General features: G+C 38.5%; 2 protein-coding genes across 3 annotated transcripts; one reads left to right on the forward strand and one right to left on the reverse strand.

Moving 5' to 3' along the window:
• The first annotated feature begins 2,989 nt into the window (after nucleotides 1-2,989).
• On the forward strand, nucleotides 2,990-11,555 carry LOC121897715 (LIM and senescent cell antigen-like-containing domain protein 1). Of its 2 annotated transcripts, none has more exons than XM_042412419.1 (10): nucleotides 2,990-3,202; nucleotides 4,490-4,646; nucleotides 4,764-4,830; nucleotides 6,571-6,691; nucleotides 6,903-7,052; nucleotides 7,188-7,338; nucleotides 9,054-9,146; nucleotides 9,325-9,373; nucleotides 9,937-10,012; nucleotides 10,248-10,685. In XM_042412419.1, the coding sequence occupies exons 1-10, from the start codon at nucleotides 3,174-3,176 to the stop codon at nucleotides 10,384-10,386; spliced, it is 1,032 nt and encodes a 343-aa protein (XP_042268353.1). In that variant the 5' UTR covers nucleotides 2,990-3,173; the 3' UTR covers nucleotides 10,387-10,685. The 2 variants fall into 2 exon arrangements, with proteins under 2 accessions (XP_042268353.1, XP_042268346.1); XM_042412412.1 differs by lacking the exon at nucleotides 10,248-10,685 and adding an exon at nucleotides 10,724-11,555 and having other exon boundaries at nucleotides 2,995-3,202.
• nkpd1 (NTPase, KAP family P-loop domain containing 1) lies at nucleotides 11,054-20,431 on the reverse strand. The gene is made up of 5 exons (XM_042412401.1): nucleotides 20,277-20,431; nucleotides 18,842-18,958; nucleotides 18,000-18,328; nucleotides 15,742-17,157; nucleotides 11,054-14,769 (listed from the first exon to the last, which is right to left on the reverse strand). The coding sequence occupies exons 1-5, from the start codon at nucleotides 20,293-20,295 to the stop codon at nucleotides 14,476-14,478; spliced, it is 2,175 nt and encodes a 724-aa protein (XP_042268335.1). The 5' UTR covers nucleotides 20,296-20,431; the 3' UTR covers nucleotides 11,054-14,475.
• Between the last annotated feature and the right edge of the window lie 1,664 nt (nucleotides 20,432-22,095).

Genomic DNA, 22,095 nt, shown 5'->3' on the forward strand with positions numbered 1-22,095 from the left:
TTTGTGTGTGAACATTATTTTTGGTCAAGATAGTCATTTCAACCATATGTTTATTTCGTTTATTTGGACTCAGATGTCAAAAACTACAGCACTGCATGTTACTTGTTGGATCATCACACCTGATGGGATATTGTGAATTCCGTGGCCCAAAAACATACAGCAGTTGTTCTGCAGCTTTCCATATTCCTACATGAGCTGAGTCCAGTGGTTGAGCTTGGAAAAGGGGTATAACTCATTATGCTATGCTTCGCAGTAGCAAGTAGTTCTGCCAGTTTCATTTAAATCCCCTACACACCTCCACACAGGTTTTTTCACTTGTTTTGGCTAATGAGACCTCTTCTCAGGACTGTGTTGGCATATACTGTACAGTTCATACCCAATTGACATCTCCCTGACTTGGTTTGCGCAGTGTGATGATATATACATTTAATTTGTACTGACGTAGCTTTCTCTCTAAAATCTCTGAGCAGGACTGCTCTATGGCAATACTGGATTTACAGGAGTTTTGCATTAATGTGATGAAGTACCTTAAATGGTCAGGTGTTACATTCACTGGGTTAAGCAGAAAGAGATATTCCAATCTGGGTATTTTATCTATAAATATATTTTTTAAAATCTGATATATCACAATATATACAATACTGTGTAAAAGTTTTAGGCACTTATCTATAATGAGATGTGTCAGATTAGTCTCACACACTAGTCTCTTATTCTGCTGCATGACAATAACCCCAAACATACAGCCAGAGACATAAAAAAATAAAACCTTTGCACAGGGCTATAAAAATATATGTACTATGGCATTCATAGCCCACAATGACAGTTAGTTTTGTTGCACCTGTTCCTGTTTTAAGTTAATGATTATTTTACGTTTATGGAGTTTGTGGATCTCAGCAAACTCCCATCACAACCAGTGAGAATGGTCCTTTACTCCTGTGAGCGTGTGCTGGGGCTCTGAATAAATAACAAAGTATTGTGTGTGAGTTTACTTTCATATTCTTTCTTGATGTGGGGAGAAGAACTTAATTTATAGCTAACTGTTTGATCCGTTTATTTATTTATTTATTTATTCCCCTTCAACATTATTGAAGACAGTCACATTCAAAAAACATTAACATATAAACAAATATGAAGAACAACAAAGAGAAAACAAAGTGCCAGGGAATTCAATTATGACATGATAACTTAAATGAAAAAAAACAACTGTGCAATAAGCTTTTTACATATAATAAAAACAAAATAATGCATAGACGGAGGAAAACAAATAAATAAATAAAGTAGTGACTATTTTGATGTATTGCATTGTTTGTACTGTGTTGCAACCCTTACAAAGAAAGTCCTGTAGTTGCCCTCAGGAATGTGTTTCAGTTGTGAAGGACGGCAGTAGCAATTATGCAGGTATTGTTTAAATGAAGGGAACTCGGTGTTTGAAGATTGATCTTCAAATTATTAAATATTCCAATAAAATTACAAACCTGTAAAACCTTGAAAATTCTAACTTCAATTATTTTGGTCAGATGTTAATTTGAATAACAAAGCGTAGTTCACGCATCCAGATCAAGGATCATATCCAAGGACAGTTTGGTGCAGCGAATCTAAAAAGTAGATTATAATCTATTTAAAGGACGGGTTCACAGTTTTTCAAGTCTGTCTTAAAACAACAGTCAATTGCCCAAATGCACATTTACACATGTTTTTCTTGCCTCCTGTTAATACTGACCACTAGAAGAGCTCTTCATAATGCACTTACAGACAGGTGACAAATTAAAGGAAAAACCAGTACAGATCTGAATGCTTGACCCCTACAGTTAGGGGATCTGGTGGCTCTTATGCTGTGGGGGGCATTTTGCTGGCATGGTTTGGGTCTACTTGTCCCCTCAGATGGAAGGGTCACTGCAAATCGTTGTTCTGAGTGATCGCCTTTATCCTACGATGAAACATTTCTATCCTGATGGTAGTGGTCTTGGTGGTGTTCATCCCTCCAGAAGAGTTCCAGAGACTTGTAGAATCAGTGCTAAAAACACCATTCTTCAAAAAGATATTCCCTCATTTGGTGTTTTGATGATGGTGGTGGAGAGCGCTGTCTAACACATCAGCCCAAAATCTCCCATAGGTGTGAGTTGAGATCTGGTGACTGCGAAGGCCATATCATATGATTCACATCATTTTCATACTCATCAAACCATTCAGTGACCTCTCGTGCCCTATGAATTGGGGCATTGTCATCCTGGAAGTGACCCTTCCTTCTAAGGGGACAAGTGGACCCAAAACATGCAAGCAAAATGCCCCCCAAAGCATAACAGAGCCACCGGATCCCCTCACTGTAGGGGTCAAGCATTCAGATCTGTATCAGTTTTTCTTTTAATTTGTCACCCGTCTGTACAATGTAAGTGATGGGGGCCAAAATCCACAGTCCTCCTTGTGTGCAAAAATATATTTCAAAGTTTATCTGAAGCTAATATGAAGCTTCAGCCATCCTTATTATCAAATCAAGTAGATATATTTCAAAGTTAGTCTTTTAGTGCCAAAGTCCCTCTTCTACTCCCATCACAGCTCAACAGGGAAACACTGTCTGAGGAAACACAAATGGGGGAATTTGATCCTAAAAAGACTGTAAACGTGGCAGATATCCACTTGATATGACTAACTCAGACAGCTGAAGCCCCATATAAGCTTCAGATAAACTTTTAAATGCATTTTTGCACAAAATAACTGTTTGGACACTGTTGGCCCTCATATCACTTACATTGAAAGCCCATTTGAAGGGGATCTTTTAATAGCCAGTATGAACAGGAGTAATGATTACAGTGAGGAAAACCTCTTCCACTGTTCATATGGGCAGCTGACTGATGTTTTAAGACAGACTTGAAAAATTGTGAAGCCATCCTTTAACCTCCAAGGACACTCCAAGAGTGGATGGACTAACCCCTGTGTGTGGAGGGCAGCATTACGCTTTTCAGTGTACAGCCTGCCGGAAATTCATTAGAAGAAGAAGGAGAGCGGACTGTAGCTTCTGCCGGCCCACAGACCGAGGCAGCTTTACTGGGAGGGGACACGGATCAAGACGAGTCTACCCCCCCCCCCCCCCCGTCTGAAAACTTAGGTAGCTCAGCGAAAGGAACAAACAAGTCAACTTACGAGCTACGTTTCTCAAATTCTGGTGCTAGGGGGTGATGCTGGGGGTGGCAGGAATGACGGGCAGGTAAGATTTTTGATTAGCTTGGGAAGTAGCCAACATGCACAACCGTTAACTTGAGCGAATGGACAGCTAGCTAAAGCTAACGTCATCTTAGCCTAACGACCGCCTGACTAGAATAGATATCCCGCTGTTAGACACTGGACAAGAGTTTATTGTCAATAAACGGTTTGCTGGTCGGTGATTTCATTGATAAGATATCGGTACTTTCGAGATAGTTGACTGTCGTTTGGGAAATAGCATTGTTTTTCTTTCATTTGATCTTTCAAACTAAGGTTACTATGCTAACTTAATTAGCTGTCATATCGTACCTAATTAACTAATGTTTTCATGCAAACTAACGCTACCACTAACCACACTGAGTGTATGAGCTTTCAGATACATGTATTTAGATACATGTGTAAAAGGCAAACTGACACTAAATCAGATTCAGTTGGGCTACTGTCAGGGCTGCCAACTTTTGACTTCAGCTTGGAGTCTGGGGGTGGGGGATATTTTAGTTGAACTTATTTATTTTTCATAATAAATTGAGCATTATTCGTGGTAAATTGACCCACTCGATCTTTCTCTGGCCTTACGAACCAACACCTTTTTCATGGGGCTTTTTCTTTTTCCTAATTTGTGTTTATTGGGTAGCTTTCTCTTCAAAGCATAGGATAAAAAACATTTATGCTCCTCACCAAGTCGCTACCATCACCCGACACTCACCAGTTTAGTGTCTCAGGTTTACCTAAATAGAAGTAATATCTGAATAAATTATCATATTAATATAGACCCAGAAACAGAGAAAATAACTAGAAAAATGAATACAATACGCAGTATGAATATTACTTATGTGTATATATATGAAATTGTGTGTCTCACACTCAGTGCCTGAGAGTTGGCAGCCCTGCTACTATTATTGTTGTACCAGTACATTGATTAACATCCTCATGTTCCCATACGAAGCCGGAATTGGTCAAATTTATGATGTAATTGTGTTTGTGTGTGTGTATTTGAGGAGATGCGACTCACAGTTCCTCAGCTAGGTTTCAGTGCCTCTATTCCGTTACCAAATTAGGTGATGTCTTTGCAGTGAGTGAGAGAGGTTTTCCCCCACCAATTCACAAATTATTTCCATTCTCCAAGGTGACAGCTGCTGAAACAAACATAGCAGTTAACATAGGAGTTATGTGAGAAATGATAAACATCGGTCCAGCCCTGCATCAGTTATTTGTCAGCCTAACATTTCACAGGGACCCTGGTGGAGTAATGTACTAATATGTGTTTATGTTTTCTTGTCTCATGCAACAGCATTGCTAATGCCCTGGCCAATGCGGCCTGTGAGAGATGTAAGAGCGGCTTTGCTCCAACTGAGAAGATTGTCAATAGTAACGGAGAGCTGTATCATGAGCTGTGCTTTGTGTGTGCCCAGTGTTTCCAGCAGTTTCCAGAGGGACTCTTCTATGAGGTAGTGCAGTCACCCTTTATTTTAATCCATTTAGTGTGTCAACACTATGATGAGTCATACTTTGTGTGGCTGTCTGTTTTATACAGTATGTGTTTTGAATGACTCTTCTCTTCACAGTTTGAGGGCAGGAAATACTGTGAACATGACTTTCAGATGCTCTTTGCCCCTTGCTGTCATCAGTGTGGTGAGTGTTATTGGGCATCATTAATTTAAGTCCTTTTCTCTGTTTTATATAATTTTAAATTGAATATTTGGGGGTTTGGGAGTATTGGTGAGACAAAACAAGCAATTTGAAGACATCCCCTTGAGTTCTGGGAGTTTGGGGTGGTCATTTTTCATTATTTTCTGACATTATATTGAAAAAGATAACTGACATAAATCAAATTCATTGGAAATAAAAAAATATGATCAGACTTTGCTTCCCCACTCATATTTGATTTTATAGGTGGGGACTCCTATAGGGTTTTTTTGGAAGTTGCATCGAGGGATAAACTTGAAAGTAGGGGTGGGAATCACAGATGAATTCACAATACAAAACTATCATAATATTTTTTCCACGATAATGATATATTACAATAAAGGCGATTCTATGATACACGATGTATCACAAAGAAATAATGTACGATATATCACCATAGCTGTAACTGAAGAATAAAGAAACAATTACTTCAAAGAGCACGAAATAGTCAGATAATGTACAATGGTTATTAACATTACATTAGCTTCACAGAAAAGAAATACCGCCAAGTATAAATATCAGAACACTGCTAACTGTAGCCTAAGTTTCTATAAATATAAATATCACAACACTTAACTGTAACTTCAGTTTATATAAATATCACAACACTAATAACTGTAGCCTCAGGTTATATTGAGAAGACTGCTAACTTTAGCTTCAATTTGTATAAATATCAGAACACTGCTAATTGTTTGTGCCTTACACAGAGCTGCTGTTAGCGTTAAAACACCTGATAAGAGACAGTAGAGAGGTGATGTTGTGCAAATAACCCAAAGATTTATTCCTTTTCTGTGGCAATAAACACAACACACAACCCGCAGATAACTAACTGTGCTATATTCAGTGTGCTATATATGACGATGACATACATTAACATGATAAACAGAAGCAGCTATGTACTGACACTCAGATGGAGAGTCTTACAGCAGCTGCTCATCATGGCTGGTTATTTTGCTCGCATTTCTTCTTCACTGTCACCTACAACTGCCGTTCACATGACCATCTCCAGTCTGTTCAGTGCCTCCATAAGGAGGTGGAGGGTAGTGGTGAGCTAGCTGAATCAATTCTGAGCAATCCTATGTTTAAAAAATGTATTGATACTTGGCACCACTGTATCAATAATGTATCGCAAGTGGAAATATTGTGATATGTTGCGATATTGTTCTTTTTTTGTCCCACCCCTACTTGTAAGCCTCGCCTAGTTGCTTTACATTGCTGTGAGTGGAATGTTTTATGTGTTTTATGCTAAAATATTGAGTAAGCAATAGTTAATGCTGTCTCGTACACATTTGTGTTCACATGCATGGATGTAAGCATCCCTGACCTTCATATGTTGTTTAGGAGATCAGGTACTCACTGATCTTATAGTCTATACACTCTTCATGCTTCTGTTTGGATCACCCAAGATGCATTTTAGTGCGATGTATGCTTAATTTAAATACTGCATGACTGTGTCTTGGGAGAGATAGACATGCTTGGATTAAATGAAGCAAACAATTAACATTAAAGTGCCACTTTGAGAACACTATAGAAAGCACCATAGTGCATTGTGACTCCATAATGGAGCATTAATCAGGGATTATACTACAGTACCTTTTTTTTTTTAAAAAAAAGCCTCCAGTCCCAACAAATATTTAAGAAGTCAAACTTGCCTCAAACTGATCTCTTACTTGTGATTTCCCCCAGGGGAGTTCATCATCGGTCGCGTCATTAAGGCCATGAACAATAGTTGGCACCCTGACTGCTTCTGCTGTGACATTTGCCAGGCTGTGCTTGCAGATGTGGGGTTTGTCAAAAACGCTGGCAGGTTTGTATCCCATCTTATTACAGTCCTAATATAACATTGTGACAGCCTGTAAAACAGGTGGTTACACACACGTCAGGCCGGTTGACATTCACGCTCGCATTTTAACAAATAATGAAATTTTGAGCAGCAGTGACAGAGTGTCAAAACATTATTTAAGGCAGCAGTTTCCATCTTGACACCTCTGAATTTCGTTCTGCTCTACTTACTTCAGGCACCTGTGTCGCCCGTGCCATAACCGAGAGAAGGCTCGTGGCCTGGGCAAGTACATCTGCCAGAAGTGCCATGCCATCATTGAAGAGCAGCCACTGATCTTTAAGAATGACCCCTATCACCCAGACCACTTCAACTGCAACAATTGTGGGTCAGTCCTACTACTTGACTTCATTGCTTAGTTTAAAAATATATATTTCACTTCACTTGAAATTGTATTTATTACACTGTTTTCAAAGCCCCCGCATGACAGTTTATAAGGTGGAAGCTGTTTCTCTGTCCACAGGAAGGAACTGACGGCTGAAGCCAGGGAACTGAAGGGAGAGCTTTTCTGTTTGCCCTGCCACGACAAGATGGGTGTGCCTATTTGTGGTGCTTGTAGGAGACCAATCGAGGGCCGTGTTGTCAATGCCATGGGCAAGCAGTGGCACGTGGAGGTTTGTGAGCAAGAATATGACTGTGTCAAGGCACTAGGTTCAAGAGCTGTCCCTGACTCAGGATATTCACAGTTGACTCAGACAGATGCATTGACTCAGAGGGTGGGGGAGGGGAGTATTAAGTTCTTATAGGCCTACATACTAAACATTATTACTCTTTGTTTCTTTCTTCAATACAGCCTTCTATGAGAAATATTATTCATGTCTCTGCCCAGTTCACGCAGTTCCAGTACTGTCCAAGACTAAACTGATCTGAACAAACTACGGGTATTATATTTTACCTGTAAGGCTCCGGTTTTAAGGTCGTTATTCATCATTTGTTATGTGAAAATGCCAGATTTCCATATTGTCAGAGAAATAAAAAGTGTACATCCTGGTATTAGTTCAGTTATAAAATCCAGTTGCAGCACAGAGCGTCTCTGCTGGCTGCTGTCAGCGCTGTCAGCTGAGGAGTCAATCACACCGGATGGTAGAGGAGGAGCCAGTAGAGGCGCTGGTATCTGTCTGTTTAAACAGTAATTTAGCCGACTTTGCTGCATTTAACAATCAACTCAGTGACTTTTAGAGGACAGCCCTACTAGACTCAGTTTTAAATTCATGTATATTCAAAGTAATGTATGTATGTGTGTTGCAGTTTCAGACCTAGATTACTGAAGGAGTTTGCTCCTCCTAAAGTAAACTATGCCTTTAGGAGTTTACTTAAAGGAATCATGACCATGTTTACCATGTTCGTGATTTGGTGTTGGTTATTTGGAAAGAGGCAAAACTAAGCATTTTAAGATTCAGACAGTAGTTGGATAGTGCAGAAAACGCTCCACTCTTAGTGATCGGACATCATCTTCCTATTGAGATTTCATATAAATTCTCATAGATTTTTTCCCCTTAAGGCAAAGGGTGCACAAAATGGGTCATTAAACACAAAAACTAATTAACATAATTAAGAATAAAATTAATACAAGTAATGAAATAATTTGCATTAATTCAAAACTTAAGTGTCACTGTAAACATTTCTTCCTAACGTTGCTGGTTGGACTACAGGTATTAGGCTTCAGAAAGGCTACTGACAGGTTAATAACGGTTTACAAATGTCACGCTGACCACTTTTGTAGTTGGTATTATATATTATGCCACACTCACACAAAAGCACTTTAAGACTCTATAATGATTTTCACCTTTAGTGACCATTACTTATGCACAGGGAAATTGAATTCATTAAATAAACCACTTAAAAACCAAAACACTGTAAATGAGCTAATTTGAGGCAGTAGGAGAGATGTGAGCACTTCTAAAAAAAATTTCTCCTGAGGCTGCTCAGCCATTCAAAAAGCTCTAGACTGTCATCAGCGTATAGCAGTCAATTAAATGCTTAAGAAGGTTATTAGCTGAAATGAATTTTATATCTAACCACTTCAGGAACTTTATCAGGCAGACACCAGAAAAGTAGATCTATTTTAAAAACACTGGAAACACTATAGGAAAATTACAGTGACTTCTTTATAGTGCTGGTGGGCCAAATGTGATAAAAACACCACTTTAGGATGTTATAGTAATGTTTCTTCATAAGTTAGGTCCACGACTTTTAGTCGGGAATTTCTCATGTAATATTCATGTTTCAGACTGAAAATTCGGCCCCTGCTTCATCTGTGATTTGTCAGTTTCACATGCCTTTGTTAGGAGTCCTCTTCTCTCTCAGCAACATTTGTTTGTGTTTACAGCATTTTGTGTGTGCCAAGTGTGAGAAGCCTTTCCTTGGTCATCGGCATTATGAGAGGAAGGGGTTGGCTTACTGTGAGACTCATTATAACCAGGTAAGAAAAAAAAAGAGCAGAGTATGAGGTATATATGACTGGATATTTGGCTTTAAAGGATGTGACGCGTATCATAATGTTTTTGAAACCTTGTTTGTATTTCAATGTCCTTTTTAAGTATATCTGACAACTTGTTTACTGTATAAATAACTCATCTCTATGCTTCTCTGCTGTCAAGCTCTTTGGCGACGTGTGCTACCACTGCAACCGTGTGATTGAGGGCGATGGTGAGTATCCATATGATAAAGCTTGTATTCAGTACAGTATTTTTTTTTTTTTTTTTTTTTTAGTAATTAACATGAAATGTTGCTAGAAGTAGAGATGACAGCTGGGCTCTACAGTGCTAATGTGGATGTTTTTTTTTCTTTATTATTTGGATGCGTCAGCTTGAGTGAGTGAAATACACAGATTCACTGTAACCTCTGACGCTAACAAATCTGTTATCTGTTGTTTCCTCTCCCTTTCATATTACCTAAGAGCAGTACACAAAACAAGTAACAGCTTCTCAGTTCTAGCCGGCACTGATCGTCGCTTTTAGAAGGTCATATCAACTCACTAATTAACATTACTTTCATGAGTAATTAGATGACAAACCAAAATTAGACTTGGCTGTTGTCAGGTTTTTTTTGTGAGGGAGGAAACTCCAGCAGGGGTAAAGCCCTGGTCTGTTTGATCATTTTGACTAACGTGAGTGTCCACTGGGCAGTTGTGACATCTGATAAGGACATCTGTGGCTTGAAATTGCATCAGTTCATAATTTTTTTTTTTTTTTTTTCTATGTCCCTCTCAGTGGTATCTGCTCTCAACAAGGCCTGGTGTGTCAGTTGTTTCTCCTGCTCCACCTGCAACACAAAACTCACTCTCAAGTAAGTTCATTAATATCTTCTTTTACTAACTAATCCTGTCTATCACTACCAACTAACTGTTGTTGTCTTCTCAGTTTTCTGTAACACTCCTACTTTACTCGTCTAGTCTTAACACTTGTCTTTATGTATTTTACTCTCCTCTTCCCTCTTTGGCTCTTTTCCTCTCCCCCACTTTTTCCTCCCAATTTCTTCTCTTATTGTACACGCTTCACTTGCTGCGCCTTCGGTAACTCAGAGATAAGTTTGTTGAAATTGACCTGAAGCCTGTGTGCAAGCACTGTTATGAGCGCATGCCTGAGGAGCTGAAACGCCGTCTGGCCCGACGTGAACGTGATGCCAAAGACCGCAAGAAAAAACCTGCTGTCTGTGTGTAGAGTTATTATTCTTTACAACTCGCCTCTCCATCTGTCGGTTGGTGCTATCTGTGGCTTCCTCTTTTTTATTTTTCTGTGCTGTTCCTTATTTACTCCTTTGACAGTATGGCATGTTGTCACTTTTTCTCATTCATTTAAAAACACTGTGTTTTATTAATGCTGTTAATACAAAATCTTCTCAGTATACATGTATATTCATTAGCCTATTGTTGAGAAACTTCCGTTAATCTTTAATTTCTTTTGGTTTGAATGAGATAAGAAAGAATAATATGGACAAAAGACAAGTTATTAGATTACATATTAAGTATTCACATGGTCTTTCTTTCCTTCTTTGCAGGAACAAGTTTGTTGAGTTTGACATGAAGCCTGTTTGTAAAAAATGTTACGAGAAGTTTCCTCTGGAGCTGAAGAAAAGGCTCAAGAAGCTGGCTGAGTCTTTAGCACGCAAGTAAGCTGCTGCAGGCCAAACAGCCTGAGAGTATTCCTGCTATGTATGTGATGGTAAAACCTCTGGGAGAACTGCTGTATTACATCTTATGGGCCTTGCATTATACCAGTAGATCATTAATCTGTGATCCATGTGAAATCATATTACTGTGGTCATGTCACAAAGGTGCCTGTTAGCAGATGTTTCTTTTCCTGCTGTCCTGCTGTTCTTTTTATATGCAAATGTTTTTCTTTCTTTTTTTTTTTTTTTTTTTTTTTTTTTTACACACATTCCTAAATTGGTTCCTCAAATTTGTTCTCTCCTAACCAGGATATATGTCTCAGTTTTATTGATTTACAATGAGCATCTGAAATTACTAAGTGCTATATCTAAAACTTTCTTGAATTTGAACTTGTGCCTTGACTGTACGAACAATGTGTCTTAAAATGCAAATAGTGGTTAAAATCTTAACTGTTTAATACAGTTATGTGTTAGTATCTTATGTGAAATGTATTGTCCTTAATTAGACAAGAATTTTACCTTTCATTTTTGAGCTTTCATACCTCCAAATGACTAATAACACAATAACCACTGTGTTCTTTAAGATACTGTAATGTCTGTTCTTGCTGATATAAGAAAAAATAAATAACGTGTCAAGAAAAACTCGTAATGAGCTACAACTGGGAGAAAGGCTCATCCAAAAGCCATAGTGTTACAGAATAAACTAGATATGGTGCTTATACATCAACTGGTGATTGTGAATGTATTTAAGGAGTTGCTATGTCATGTTTAGAGATTTGCTTTCACTTTTCTGAACTGCAGAATTTCTTATAAATATTCCATCAGTCAGAAGAAATGCATGAATTTAACTCACCTGATAAGCCCCTAAATCCCCACATTTCTGTGAAAAAACTTGGCATTAGAGGGTGCTGTTGTGTAATATCACAAAATCAGAGTCTTTCTCTGAAGTAAGATCTTCAGTATGAACCGTATGTGTTCAGTATGTATGGAAGTATACTGTTAGTGCTTGTACTGTAAGTGCCCGAGGTTTGTGTGATATTTTTAGCCAAACTTACACTTGCAACTTTCTGCGGGAGACGGTTCAAAGGAATCGAGATGAACTGAACCTTCAGCTGATAATTAAACGTAAGAACACTTTGATGTTTGAATATTATTAATGAGCCAGCACATCGCTTGGGCTGTTTTTAAATTGGCAAAATGAGAAATGCCAAACAACAAAAATCACATTTGCTTGGATCAGCATTATTTATTATGTTTTCAAGTCATGCATTTACATTTCTGCAACATCATTTGTCAGAGTTTACATCTTAAGGTTTTGCTTGAAATAGAGACTTATAGTTTACTGCAGCACATACACAGTGTTTGGTTTTCTGTTTTAGCAATCAGTCAAGTATTCCTTAACACATCATAGTGCATTTCAATCTATCAAAATATATCATGTCAGTGTGTGTTAAGGCTCTGAAACAGATGAAAGTGTTTGTTGATGCATTAAAGTGAAGTCCAAATCCTAAACTTCTAGTTAGTCATTTTTTGACTTTATGAAGAGTTAAGATATGTGAAACTTGAAGCATGCATTCACGATATACAGCTTAGGCACATCATAGGCGTCATGATAAATATTCACAGTACATACGCATAATAAAAAACAAAGGAAATTTTTTGCAAGAGTGAGTCTTCTGTCTGTTTACCCCTACAATGAATAATAGTTAATTGACAATAGTGATTGTATTATGTTGATATTTTTGTACTGATGGCTTCTTAAAACCAATTATAGATGTTTATAACAGGAATGATAAAAAAAAGGGATTATAAGACAAAAGATGATCACTGTATTTTCTTCAGGTGAAATGTTTGACACCTTTTTATAGTATCTCAGGGATCCGTCTCTATCAGCAAAACAACTGTTGTCTCATTATTAGAGGAAATGTGATCCATGAAAAAGGCAAAAAAAAAAAAGTTCAATAATGTCAACTAAGGTTGCATCAGAAATTATTGGACATCTATGCAGGCAGCACTGCAGCCATCAGTTTTGGGCTTGTCGGGCTCAGATGAAATCTAGAGAAGCACTCGTCTAGCATACTAAATACAAACCATTAAACTGCAGTCATTTTTTTTCATTCCCCCCAAATCAACTACCATGTACCTGACAGTTTTCTCACACAAGTTAAACATTTTTACAAACCTGTGTTTTGGTTATATGTTACAGTAGGGGTTCATACTTACTGAATAGCTTCACTCATTCGATATTTATACATTGCTAATACATTTCTTATTATGATAGACAGTAATCATGATTCATCATAGGCTCCAGTATCTTAAAAAAAGTCAGATTATTTCACACTTATCTGAAATTATCACTTCATGAATGTTATCACATTAATTACCTGAAATGTCTTGGAAGACAACAACAACAACAAAAAAACAAAGAAATTAAGCAAAGAAAAGCTTACACCAGTACATTGGCTCAGACTGCAAAAGCTTAACTATCTATTTTTTTATCTTCATGCAGTTACGGTATAAAGCTTAATGGTCAGCTCCCTATCGCCTGCAACGCTTTATTTCTGCATGGTCTAAACTTCATGCATTTCTTTTTCTTTATGTATTTCCAAATACAGCTGACTAAATCAGAATGTCTTAAAAGGAATGATGTAAGTTTGCATTGGGAGAGAGTGTCACAGTAAACCAAAACCATTCAGTTCAGTCAGCCAACTCATTAAAAATAAAGTTCAAGACTAGGTACAATAAAATTCATTGTGGTATCGAGGCTCAATGTGTGCAGCATACTGAACAGCAGAAGAGAGCGCAGGGAATGATCAATTGAAATCCCTCACAGGGATCGCAAAGAACAGGTGTATGTCGGATGGTGTGGGTGGTAAAGGAGAATGTGTGCAGACATCTGAGCAGCAGTTTAGCAGCAACAGTGACTCAACAGCATTTACAGACTGAGGATCTCAGTTCAGTAATACTAGATATGACCTAGCATATTATGGAGAATAAACATCACTAATTATGGAGAAAAAAGTATGCTGGAGTTGCCTGCTTGAACTGTGGCAGATGGGAAGGAACCATCTTATTAATGTGAGCGAGGTCAGAGAATGGCCAGATATATTTAGGCTAATAGAAAAGCCACAAACACTCCAGAAAAGCTCTTGACAACAGTGATTAGCAGGAACCTTTTCCCACTGAATTGGTTTACATCTAGTTTGATGATATTCTCTACTTATTATTGTTTGACTAAACTGTGAACAGACTTCATAAGTAATACGTTTTAAGCAGATAAGCTACTGTGAGGTGTCTGTAAGCGTATTTTGAACTTTGGAGTGAGCTAGACTAGGTCTTTCCCCAATCTATGCTAAATTAACTAGGCTAATCACCTTCATATTTAGCAAACAAACTTGAGAGTGGTATCGATCTTCTCGTCTTACTCTTGGCAAGAAAGCCAATAGGCGTAGTTCCCAAAATGTCAAACCGTTCCTTTAATAATTTATTAGTAATATTGACAGAACATGCATTAAATTTTCAGTCATGCATTACTTTCTATATATGTTTTTTTAATGCTCAAGTTGTGTATTTTTAATGTAACGGTTGTTTGCAGAGGATAAGTGTAGGGATATCAGACCTGTTCTGTATGGACTGGATTCCTACACAGAGCTGTTAGCCAAACTGGGATTCGATGAGGAACGATGGGAAACATGATGAGTTGGAATAGGCAGCTGGCTCTGGGGCTGAGAAGGCGTTTGCTGCGTGTTCTTGTGTTGTGGTCGGAGATGTGATGGCAAACCCAGGAAGTGGAGTCTGAAACTTGCCCATTCACCAAAATTCATACCTAGGAGTTTTTTGACATCGTCTGCATCACCAAAGACCAGCGCCGAGCCATTGAGGTTATTGTTTTTCACAATATCAATATACTTGCTGGGGTAATCCATTCTCTTCAACTAGGAAAAAGAAGAAAAGTTCATTATGAACACAGAGGAGTTATATGACTTGATGTCAAAACAGTTGTGAATAAATAACTTACTGTAAATAAATAAATTCCCCTTTGTAACAAATGTACATTAAAGTTATAATCATCAAGGATATCATGGATTAAACCAATAGCCATTCTATGTATTTAAATGAATGTAAATATATTTAAATTCTGTAATTACCTCTTTAGAAAGTAATTTTCATTTTTCATGGCGTATTCTGCCATTCCTGCACTAAATTTGGATTGTCTACCTACACATGAATCTAATTCACTGGAAACAATACATACATATAATTCAGCTGTACTGTTTGCAATTTTAGTTCACTGATATCAGTCTCACTGTTTACTCTCCTAAAGCTGTATCAGAGCTTTATTAAGTCACTGCTAATGCAAAGAAAGATTTTTCTACTGCAGCTGCCTCTACTGATGAAGCACAGGATGGCTTTTATTGTTGTGAAGCCACAGGAAACACAGTGTATTTGTCACTGTTGTTACTGTGGCTAACATGGATAGTTCACCAGAAATATCTCTACAAAACAAGACATGGTCATTCTGAGCATATTTTGACAGCAGATCAGTTTTAAATTGTGCATAATAGTGAGCAGAAAGATGAAGATGAAGAGCTGTAAAGGATGCACACCTCCAACTCCTAACCAACTCCTTCTGTGTTGTGCTGTTGTGTGGTAAATTAGCTGTGCTGAATCAAAAGTAGACTGGTTGGTCAAAAGCCAATTATTGACTTCTTTATAAAAATGTGAGTTTGTTTGGCTGCACTCTAAACAGATACACCAGTTGCAATTCTGTTGTATTTCTGAGTGTTTGGGGCCCCGAGAATTCTGGGACCTGTACCGTACTTGCTGTTACTACCAGTAACCAAGGGTTTTGCCAAATCAACCAGGACTGAAATCTTAATGATTAGAACCTTAAAGAAGTTTCTTACCTCTTTACATACATCCTCAGTATTCATGTTGATTATAGTTGCGATTGGCAGAGGAGCGAGGTCTCTCATCCAACCAGAATCTTTCAACCTGGATGTCCCTCTGATTTTAGCCAACTCCCTCTGAATTGTATGATCCAGATTCACTGTTGCCACTTCAAAAGTCTTCAAGTCCTTCACGGTGAATTGGAAATCTACTGTGAGAAATCTCTCAAACATCTCAGGATCTCCATCGTGCTCGAGGAGGTCCTCAATTTGTCCGCTCATCACATAAAGCTCTGCTCTGGACTCGCTGAAGACTTTCCATAGGGTCTTTGAATCATCAGTGATAGCCTCTCTGTCACGATCAATATCTGCTCTCTGCTGAGCATCTTCCACACACTGGATGATCCAGCTGAGTCGGCAGGGCCACTGATTGGCCAAGACCACCCATGGCGCAATGTTTTCTGGTTGAGGAGGCTCTTTCTCCAAGGCTTTCATGATGATCACAGTCACTCGAATGGAGTTGATCACTCTCCTCATTGACATGACATCATCTAACATATACTTGTTTAGCGTCCTTTCATTGCTGGTCAGGATGCTCTTGACCAATTTCTCCACTTCTTTCTCCATTACATGTGATGCTACTGTAGTTTTAGCCATCATTGGAATTGACTCTTCTATCCCCACTGAAGATACATTTTCATCTTTCCAAATGTTTTTCACCTCTGGGCTTTTTGAATTGCTGGTCAGGCTGCAAAATAAGCGGCGTTTTGAATCATCACACAGTGGAGGGACTGTGAAGGCCAGGGTAACAATGCGGTTCAACAATGCATAAGCTCTGTCCTCTTTACTGAAGCAGCCATCTGCGTAGTTCACCTTCTCTATGAGAACTTCTGGGTTGGCAGCCAGAATGGAAATAAATGGACTTTCCTCATCTGAAAGCAGAATGTTGACAGCATCTAAAACCCCAACAATTTTCCTGGGGGAGCAGCGGTCAAGATTGGTGATCTTCAGCACCACTCGGATCCTTCTTCTCTCAAAGACCTCCATAAACTGAATGAAGCGAGACAGGAACCACATCTCCTTCCTCACTTCGTTCATGAAGCCTAGCTGGCTGCTGATCCGCTCATTGTCCATCCCCTTCTTGATGTTCAGCTCCTGGCTGAAGATGAGGTTCTTAAACATCAGAAAGATAAACCTGAACGCACTCACTGCAGGGACTCCCAATACAGCAATGGCCACGCCTTCCAGCACCCCCACCTGGCCTGTCTTTTCATTATCCCCATCATCTGCTGTCACCTCAGGTTTGAAAAAGCCAAATGTCAACTGCAATACCAGTAGAATTGCTGGAACCACAAGAATGCACAGGAGGAAACACCACAGAGGGCAGCAGCAAATCTTCTTGGACCTCCAATGATTAGGACCATCCTCCACTATCTAATACATTTTAATAAAAACAAAACAAAAACAGAACAAAGGAGAAGCAGGTTAGACACCAAAGCTCCATGTTCAGCCACACTAGCAGCAAACTCTAGAAATGGCAATGTTGGTTGGTTGGGGGGTCTACCACTTTGATCCAGACTGAAATATCTCAACAACTATTGGATGGTGATTGGCATGAAACTGTGTGTAGTACAAAGACAGTAAAGTATGAGTCCTAATGACTCTTATTCTCTAGTGCCACCATGAGGTTGACAGTTTTGATTTTGAGTGAAATATCTTAAAAAATATTGGATGGATTGCTGTGAAATTTGTTCAGGTATTCAAGGTCCAGAGAATGAATCCTAATGTCTTTGGTGATCCTAAATCTAAGCAGGTTATGAGAATGTAGTATGTTCAAACTGGAAGAGTGATAAAAGTATCTATTCTCAAAAAAGTCAGTATGTACACAAAAACAGCTATATTTTTGAATATGCTGTTGATGGACGTTATTGTCCCACAAGGCATTGGCCAAAGTAAATGGAGTAGCTCCTCACAGCTTGGAAAAAAAAAGAATTGTTATAAACCAGCCTCAGAAACATCTCAGAAAACAAAAAAACCTGGGAAAACATTTGAATGTCTATTTGTGATTGGCTCTGGCAAGTATGTTGAATTTTTTTGTACACAAACTGCAAAAACAATATGCAAAGACAATTAGTATACTGTATATAATTAGTATGTGGTATGGAACTGGGACACACTGATTGTGAGCATGTTTATCTGTGCAGCCTCACAGAGCTGCTAATGTGGCTTTAGACTCCTTGTTAAGTCACTGAAAGAAGTGAAGATAATTTACAAACCTTCTCTTCGACTTCATCCTCTTCATCATATTGACCCACACGGTAGAGTACCAGCTGTAACTTCCCAAAGTTAATCTGCATGGCCTGAATCAAGCGTATGACCAGCCCGGCCCACAGCAGGTCACTGCCTGCAAAATGCCAGGCACTAAAATGCACATAAATGAACCTGACATTATGGTGGTCCTGGTTCTCTTTAGTCCAAATGGGATTGTACAAGAGAAGTCGACCAATGAGTGCTAGGAAGCCAGTAGCTGAAGGCGTAACTGAGCGAGGCCCAGGTCTTTTTGTGTATTTCCGCTCAATCTCAGAAGCCTCCCGCTTCATGTACACTGAAGAGACACAAACATTTATAATAATTACACACAGAATAAATCATTTACCTGGCTGAAATACATGTAACAATAAACATTATGAATTAATGCAGCAAAATATTGTGGCAATAAGTAGGTGAAAGGAAGGTGGCTGTCTTTATATAAATGCTTGTCAGCATTCACACTAATTATACTTGTTTCAAAGTTTTAATGATATTGTTTCACTACAGTGTTTTTACTGTTAACGGGTGTAGTTTTTACGGCAATACCATAGTTTCACTCACTCCAGTTATGTTTACTGTGAACATTGTGGAATGAACACTGAAAACATAAACAGGTAGTGTGCATGCAAATCATCCGAAAGTTAGTTTTTACATTTGGCTAACTTCCTTTTCAGACCTATAAGTAATGATTACCCCCATCCACAGACTTTGGACTTTGTAACAGGACTTTAAGTGCTTGATAAAAGTCATCCAGCAGACTTAGAGACCAACATGCTGGGATGCACATGGTTAGACAGTGTTAACATACCTTCCATTTTTTCAAGGATCATGTTAATTCGATTCTGACATGTGGAGTAGAGTCCTACAGTCACAGGTGCTGAAACCTTTGTCAGGGTCTTGGATAGGGCATATGCGTAAATATCATCTGGAAGCAGATTTAGAAAAAAACAAACATGGAAAAATGATTTTCATGTTATTTTTACATTCACATATATTAGCTAATGTTCTTATCTCTGAGCAAAATCCTAGAAATATCACAAGTAACCTAAAGTACAAAGATTATGTGACACACCTACAATACTAAAAGAATTAATCATTGAATCTGAGAAAACAGGATTTCCAGCTGTCATGCTCACTGGATTAATTATTACTGACAAGGTCCTTGATTAAAGGCAAACCTGTTTTTCTTATTTTAGCTCAATAATGCTGAACTAAACGGAAATGACAGTTCAAGTAAATGACAGTTGTCTATTCAGGCATTAATGAGGTGAGCGTTTGCTCATTTCAGGAAAATGTTCACACCATAGACATAAACGTTTGAGTGGAAAACAGAAAGTAAAAATGGAGCCCTTGAACAGAGGTGGTGAGCTACTATTAATAGAATATAGATAGAATAGAATATTGCAGTAAATACTATAACCTAGGCTACATTAAACTTATTATGAATATGATAATAACTTGGTATGTCATCATACATTATATCAATATTAAGCTAAATGAAGCTTCACTGGCCCTCAAACACAACAGTGTTAACATCTGCAATCTAATGTTGTTTAATACAAATGTTATCCAGCTCATAGGAGCCTCTGAAAATTTGATTGCTCAACTACTTAACAGGTTTGGATGTGACTCCAGTCAAAGCATCGGGTCAAAAGGGAAGCTCAGGTCAATGGATTTTATTTACAAGAAGATATAGTAGACGGGTAAATTATGTATGTGGTCTGTGAGAAAGAAACTATGAGCTCCAAATCAGTAATAAACTATTTCCATAATGTGGACATGACACTTCAAATAGCTTACTTCTTAGTTTAAGGCAAACATACAAACCAAGCGTAACTGCTGGCTAAATCATCTACGTTATAATGAAGAACAGCATTCACTGGTGCAAAGAAACAAAATTGTAGCAGAGAAAAAGTGAGTTGTTCAGTCTTTGAAATAAATGCAGACACCGACGATGATGACATCATCTCTTGTTATCGGACCTCATTCATGAGAGCTAATAATAATTCAGACAATAACAACTGAGAGGGCAACTATATATTCCAACCAAATGATGTCCACTTACAATTATATGTGCACATCCTTGATTCAGACACTAATAAGCATTTACACAGATGGGTGTCAATGAGCATTTTGCACATAAAGTGCAACTGAAAGTGAAAACGGAGCTCCTCTGAACATAGGAAGGGGTGCAACAGTGTCACATATGCTGCTGTTTCTGTCTTTACCTGCAGATAACTTACCGCTAATTGGCGTATACATGATGACTGTGTGGTGCAGTTTTCACAGAAATTTCCGTTGACCTTTGAAGAATCAGAAACAGCAGATATTTAACCGCAGGCAGTCGATGTATTTGTGCGTGCGTGCGTGCGTGTGTGTGTGTGTGTGTGTGTGTGAGTGTGTGTGTGAGTGAGAGAGAGAGAGTGAGAGTGAGAGAGAAAGAGAGAGAGAGAGAGAGAGAGTGAGAGAGAATGAGAGTGACTGCTTTCCATTTAGCTACAGGTGCCTCCTCAGTCTCTTCCTCCCTCCCGAAGACGCAAGAAAAAGGCAGCCCTTATGGATGAATCCTGAGCTCCATCAGCACCAGGCGGCAACCCCCGGGGCTGAAAAATGAAGCCTATGCGGAAGTTCAAAAAACCTGCATTCTATCTAATGGCCATCCGGGGTCCGGGGACCCTACTGGCTGCAAAAAGACGTCTGATTGTATGAAAGTCTATGAGAAAATGACCCTACTACTCTCTTCATTTATTACCTCAGTAAACTGTTTCCTAATGAGTTTATGGTCTCAATTGCTAGTTTCAAGTTTTCTTCAATACAGCATTATGTTCATTTTGTAAATTATGGCCCCATTTAGAGTAAAATAGACGATAAAGCAGTGTATGCTTTAGGGCATTAGCATTAGCTTTAGCATTATCACTGTTAACCATGGATTGTAAATGCACTGTCGGTCTGTGGATCATTAACATCATTCAATATCAATTCAATATTGTTCAAGCCTCACATGCTTGAATATTTGGAGAGTGTGTGTGTGTGTGAGAGAGAGAGAGAGGAGTGACTATGCCGCAGTTGACACAAACTCTCTGAAGACACCAGATGCAGCAGTAATGGTAGGTTGGTGTGTAGCCTAAGTGAAATTGTGTTCCTTGGTAAGATATGTTAAGGCAGGTGAAGGACAAATGGACAAACAGGCATAAATGACCAACTGACAGTAGTGGCATCTACAGATATTTTTCATACCCATGCTTCCTTCACTTTTTTGTCTGTTTGACTGCTGCTTGTATGCAAATGATGCACTGTTGTATGCAAATTATGTACAATAATTCATTGTGCAAACAGCAATGATTTGCATCTGACGCATCTAGATCGCCGAAGTGGTGCTCAAATAAATCGTCCAGGGTTGCCAGGTCTGTCTGAATTGTGTTATGGTACATAACTACCACGTGGTGGACAGGTACAGATAGTATCCTGCAACAGGGTTTTGTTTTAAATAAAGGTTGTCGAGTGAAACACAAGACATCTGGCCCCGAGCTCTCACTTCTACCCTCCTTTCTTGCCACCCTAACATAACAGTGCTCAGAGCACGTGCTATTATTTTGCAGCCAATTCATGTTGAAGTTGGAAAAGTTTAGAGTTTGAGAAATGACATGGCCATGGATAGGCTATTAAGTTTGATAAAATAGTCAGGAGATTAACCTGTATATTTTAGGCAGACCGCTGTTGTCTTGCACTTACTCTGTGCTTGTTTATAGACTGGACTCAGCCTAGATAGGGGGTTCCTTATCAAGAAAAATGAAACCTGAGAATGAAAAAACATGAATGAAAAACTTTTTCTATAAATTCTATTTTGTGTCAGAAAATGCTTTGATATCCATTTTTTTCAAATTGAGTGATAAAACAAAAAAAAGGCCCAATTTTTCGTTACAGAATAGGAAGTCGATTTAGTCGAAGGTGCATGGATTCAATCAGGAATTAAAATGTGTTTATCAAAGACACACATGATGGAGCAATTAAAAGCTATAAATGCCCCAAATAAAGTCTTTGATCTGTGAAAGGCAGGTACAA

This window comes from Thunnus maccoyii, chromosome 1 (genome assembly GCF_910596095.1).
Source record: "Thunnus maccoyii chromosome 1, fThuMac1.1, whole genome shotgun sequence".
NCBI classification, from domain to species: Eukaryota; Metazoa; Chordata; class Actinopteri; order Scombriformes; family Scombridae; genus Thunnus; species Thunnus maccoyii.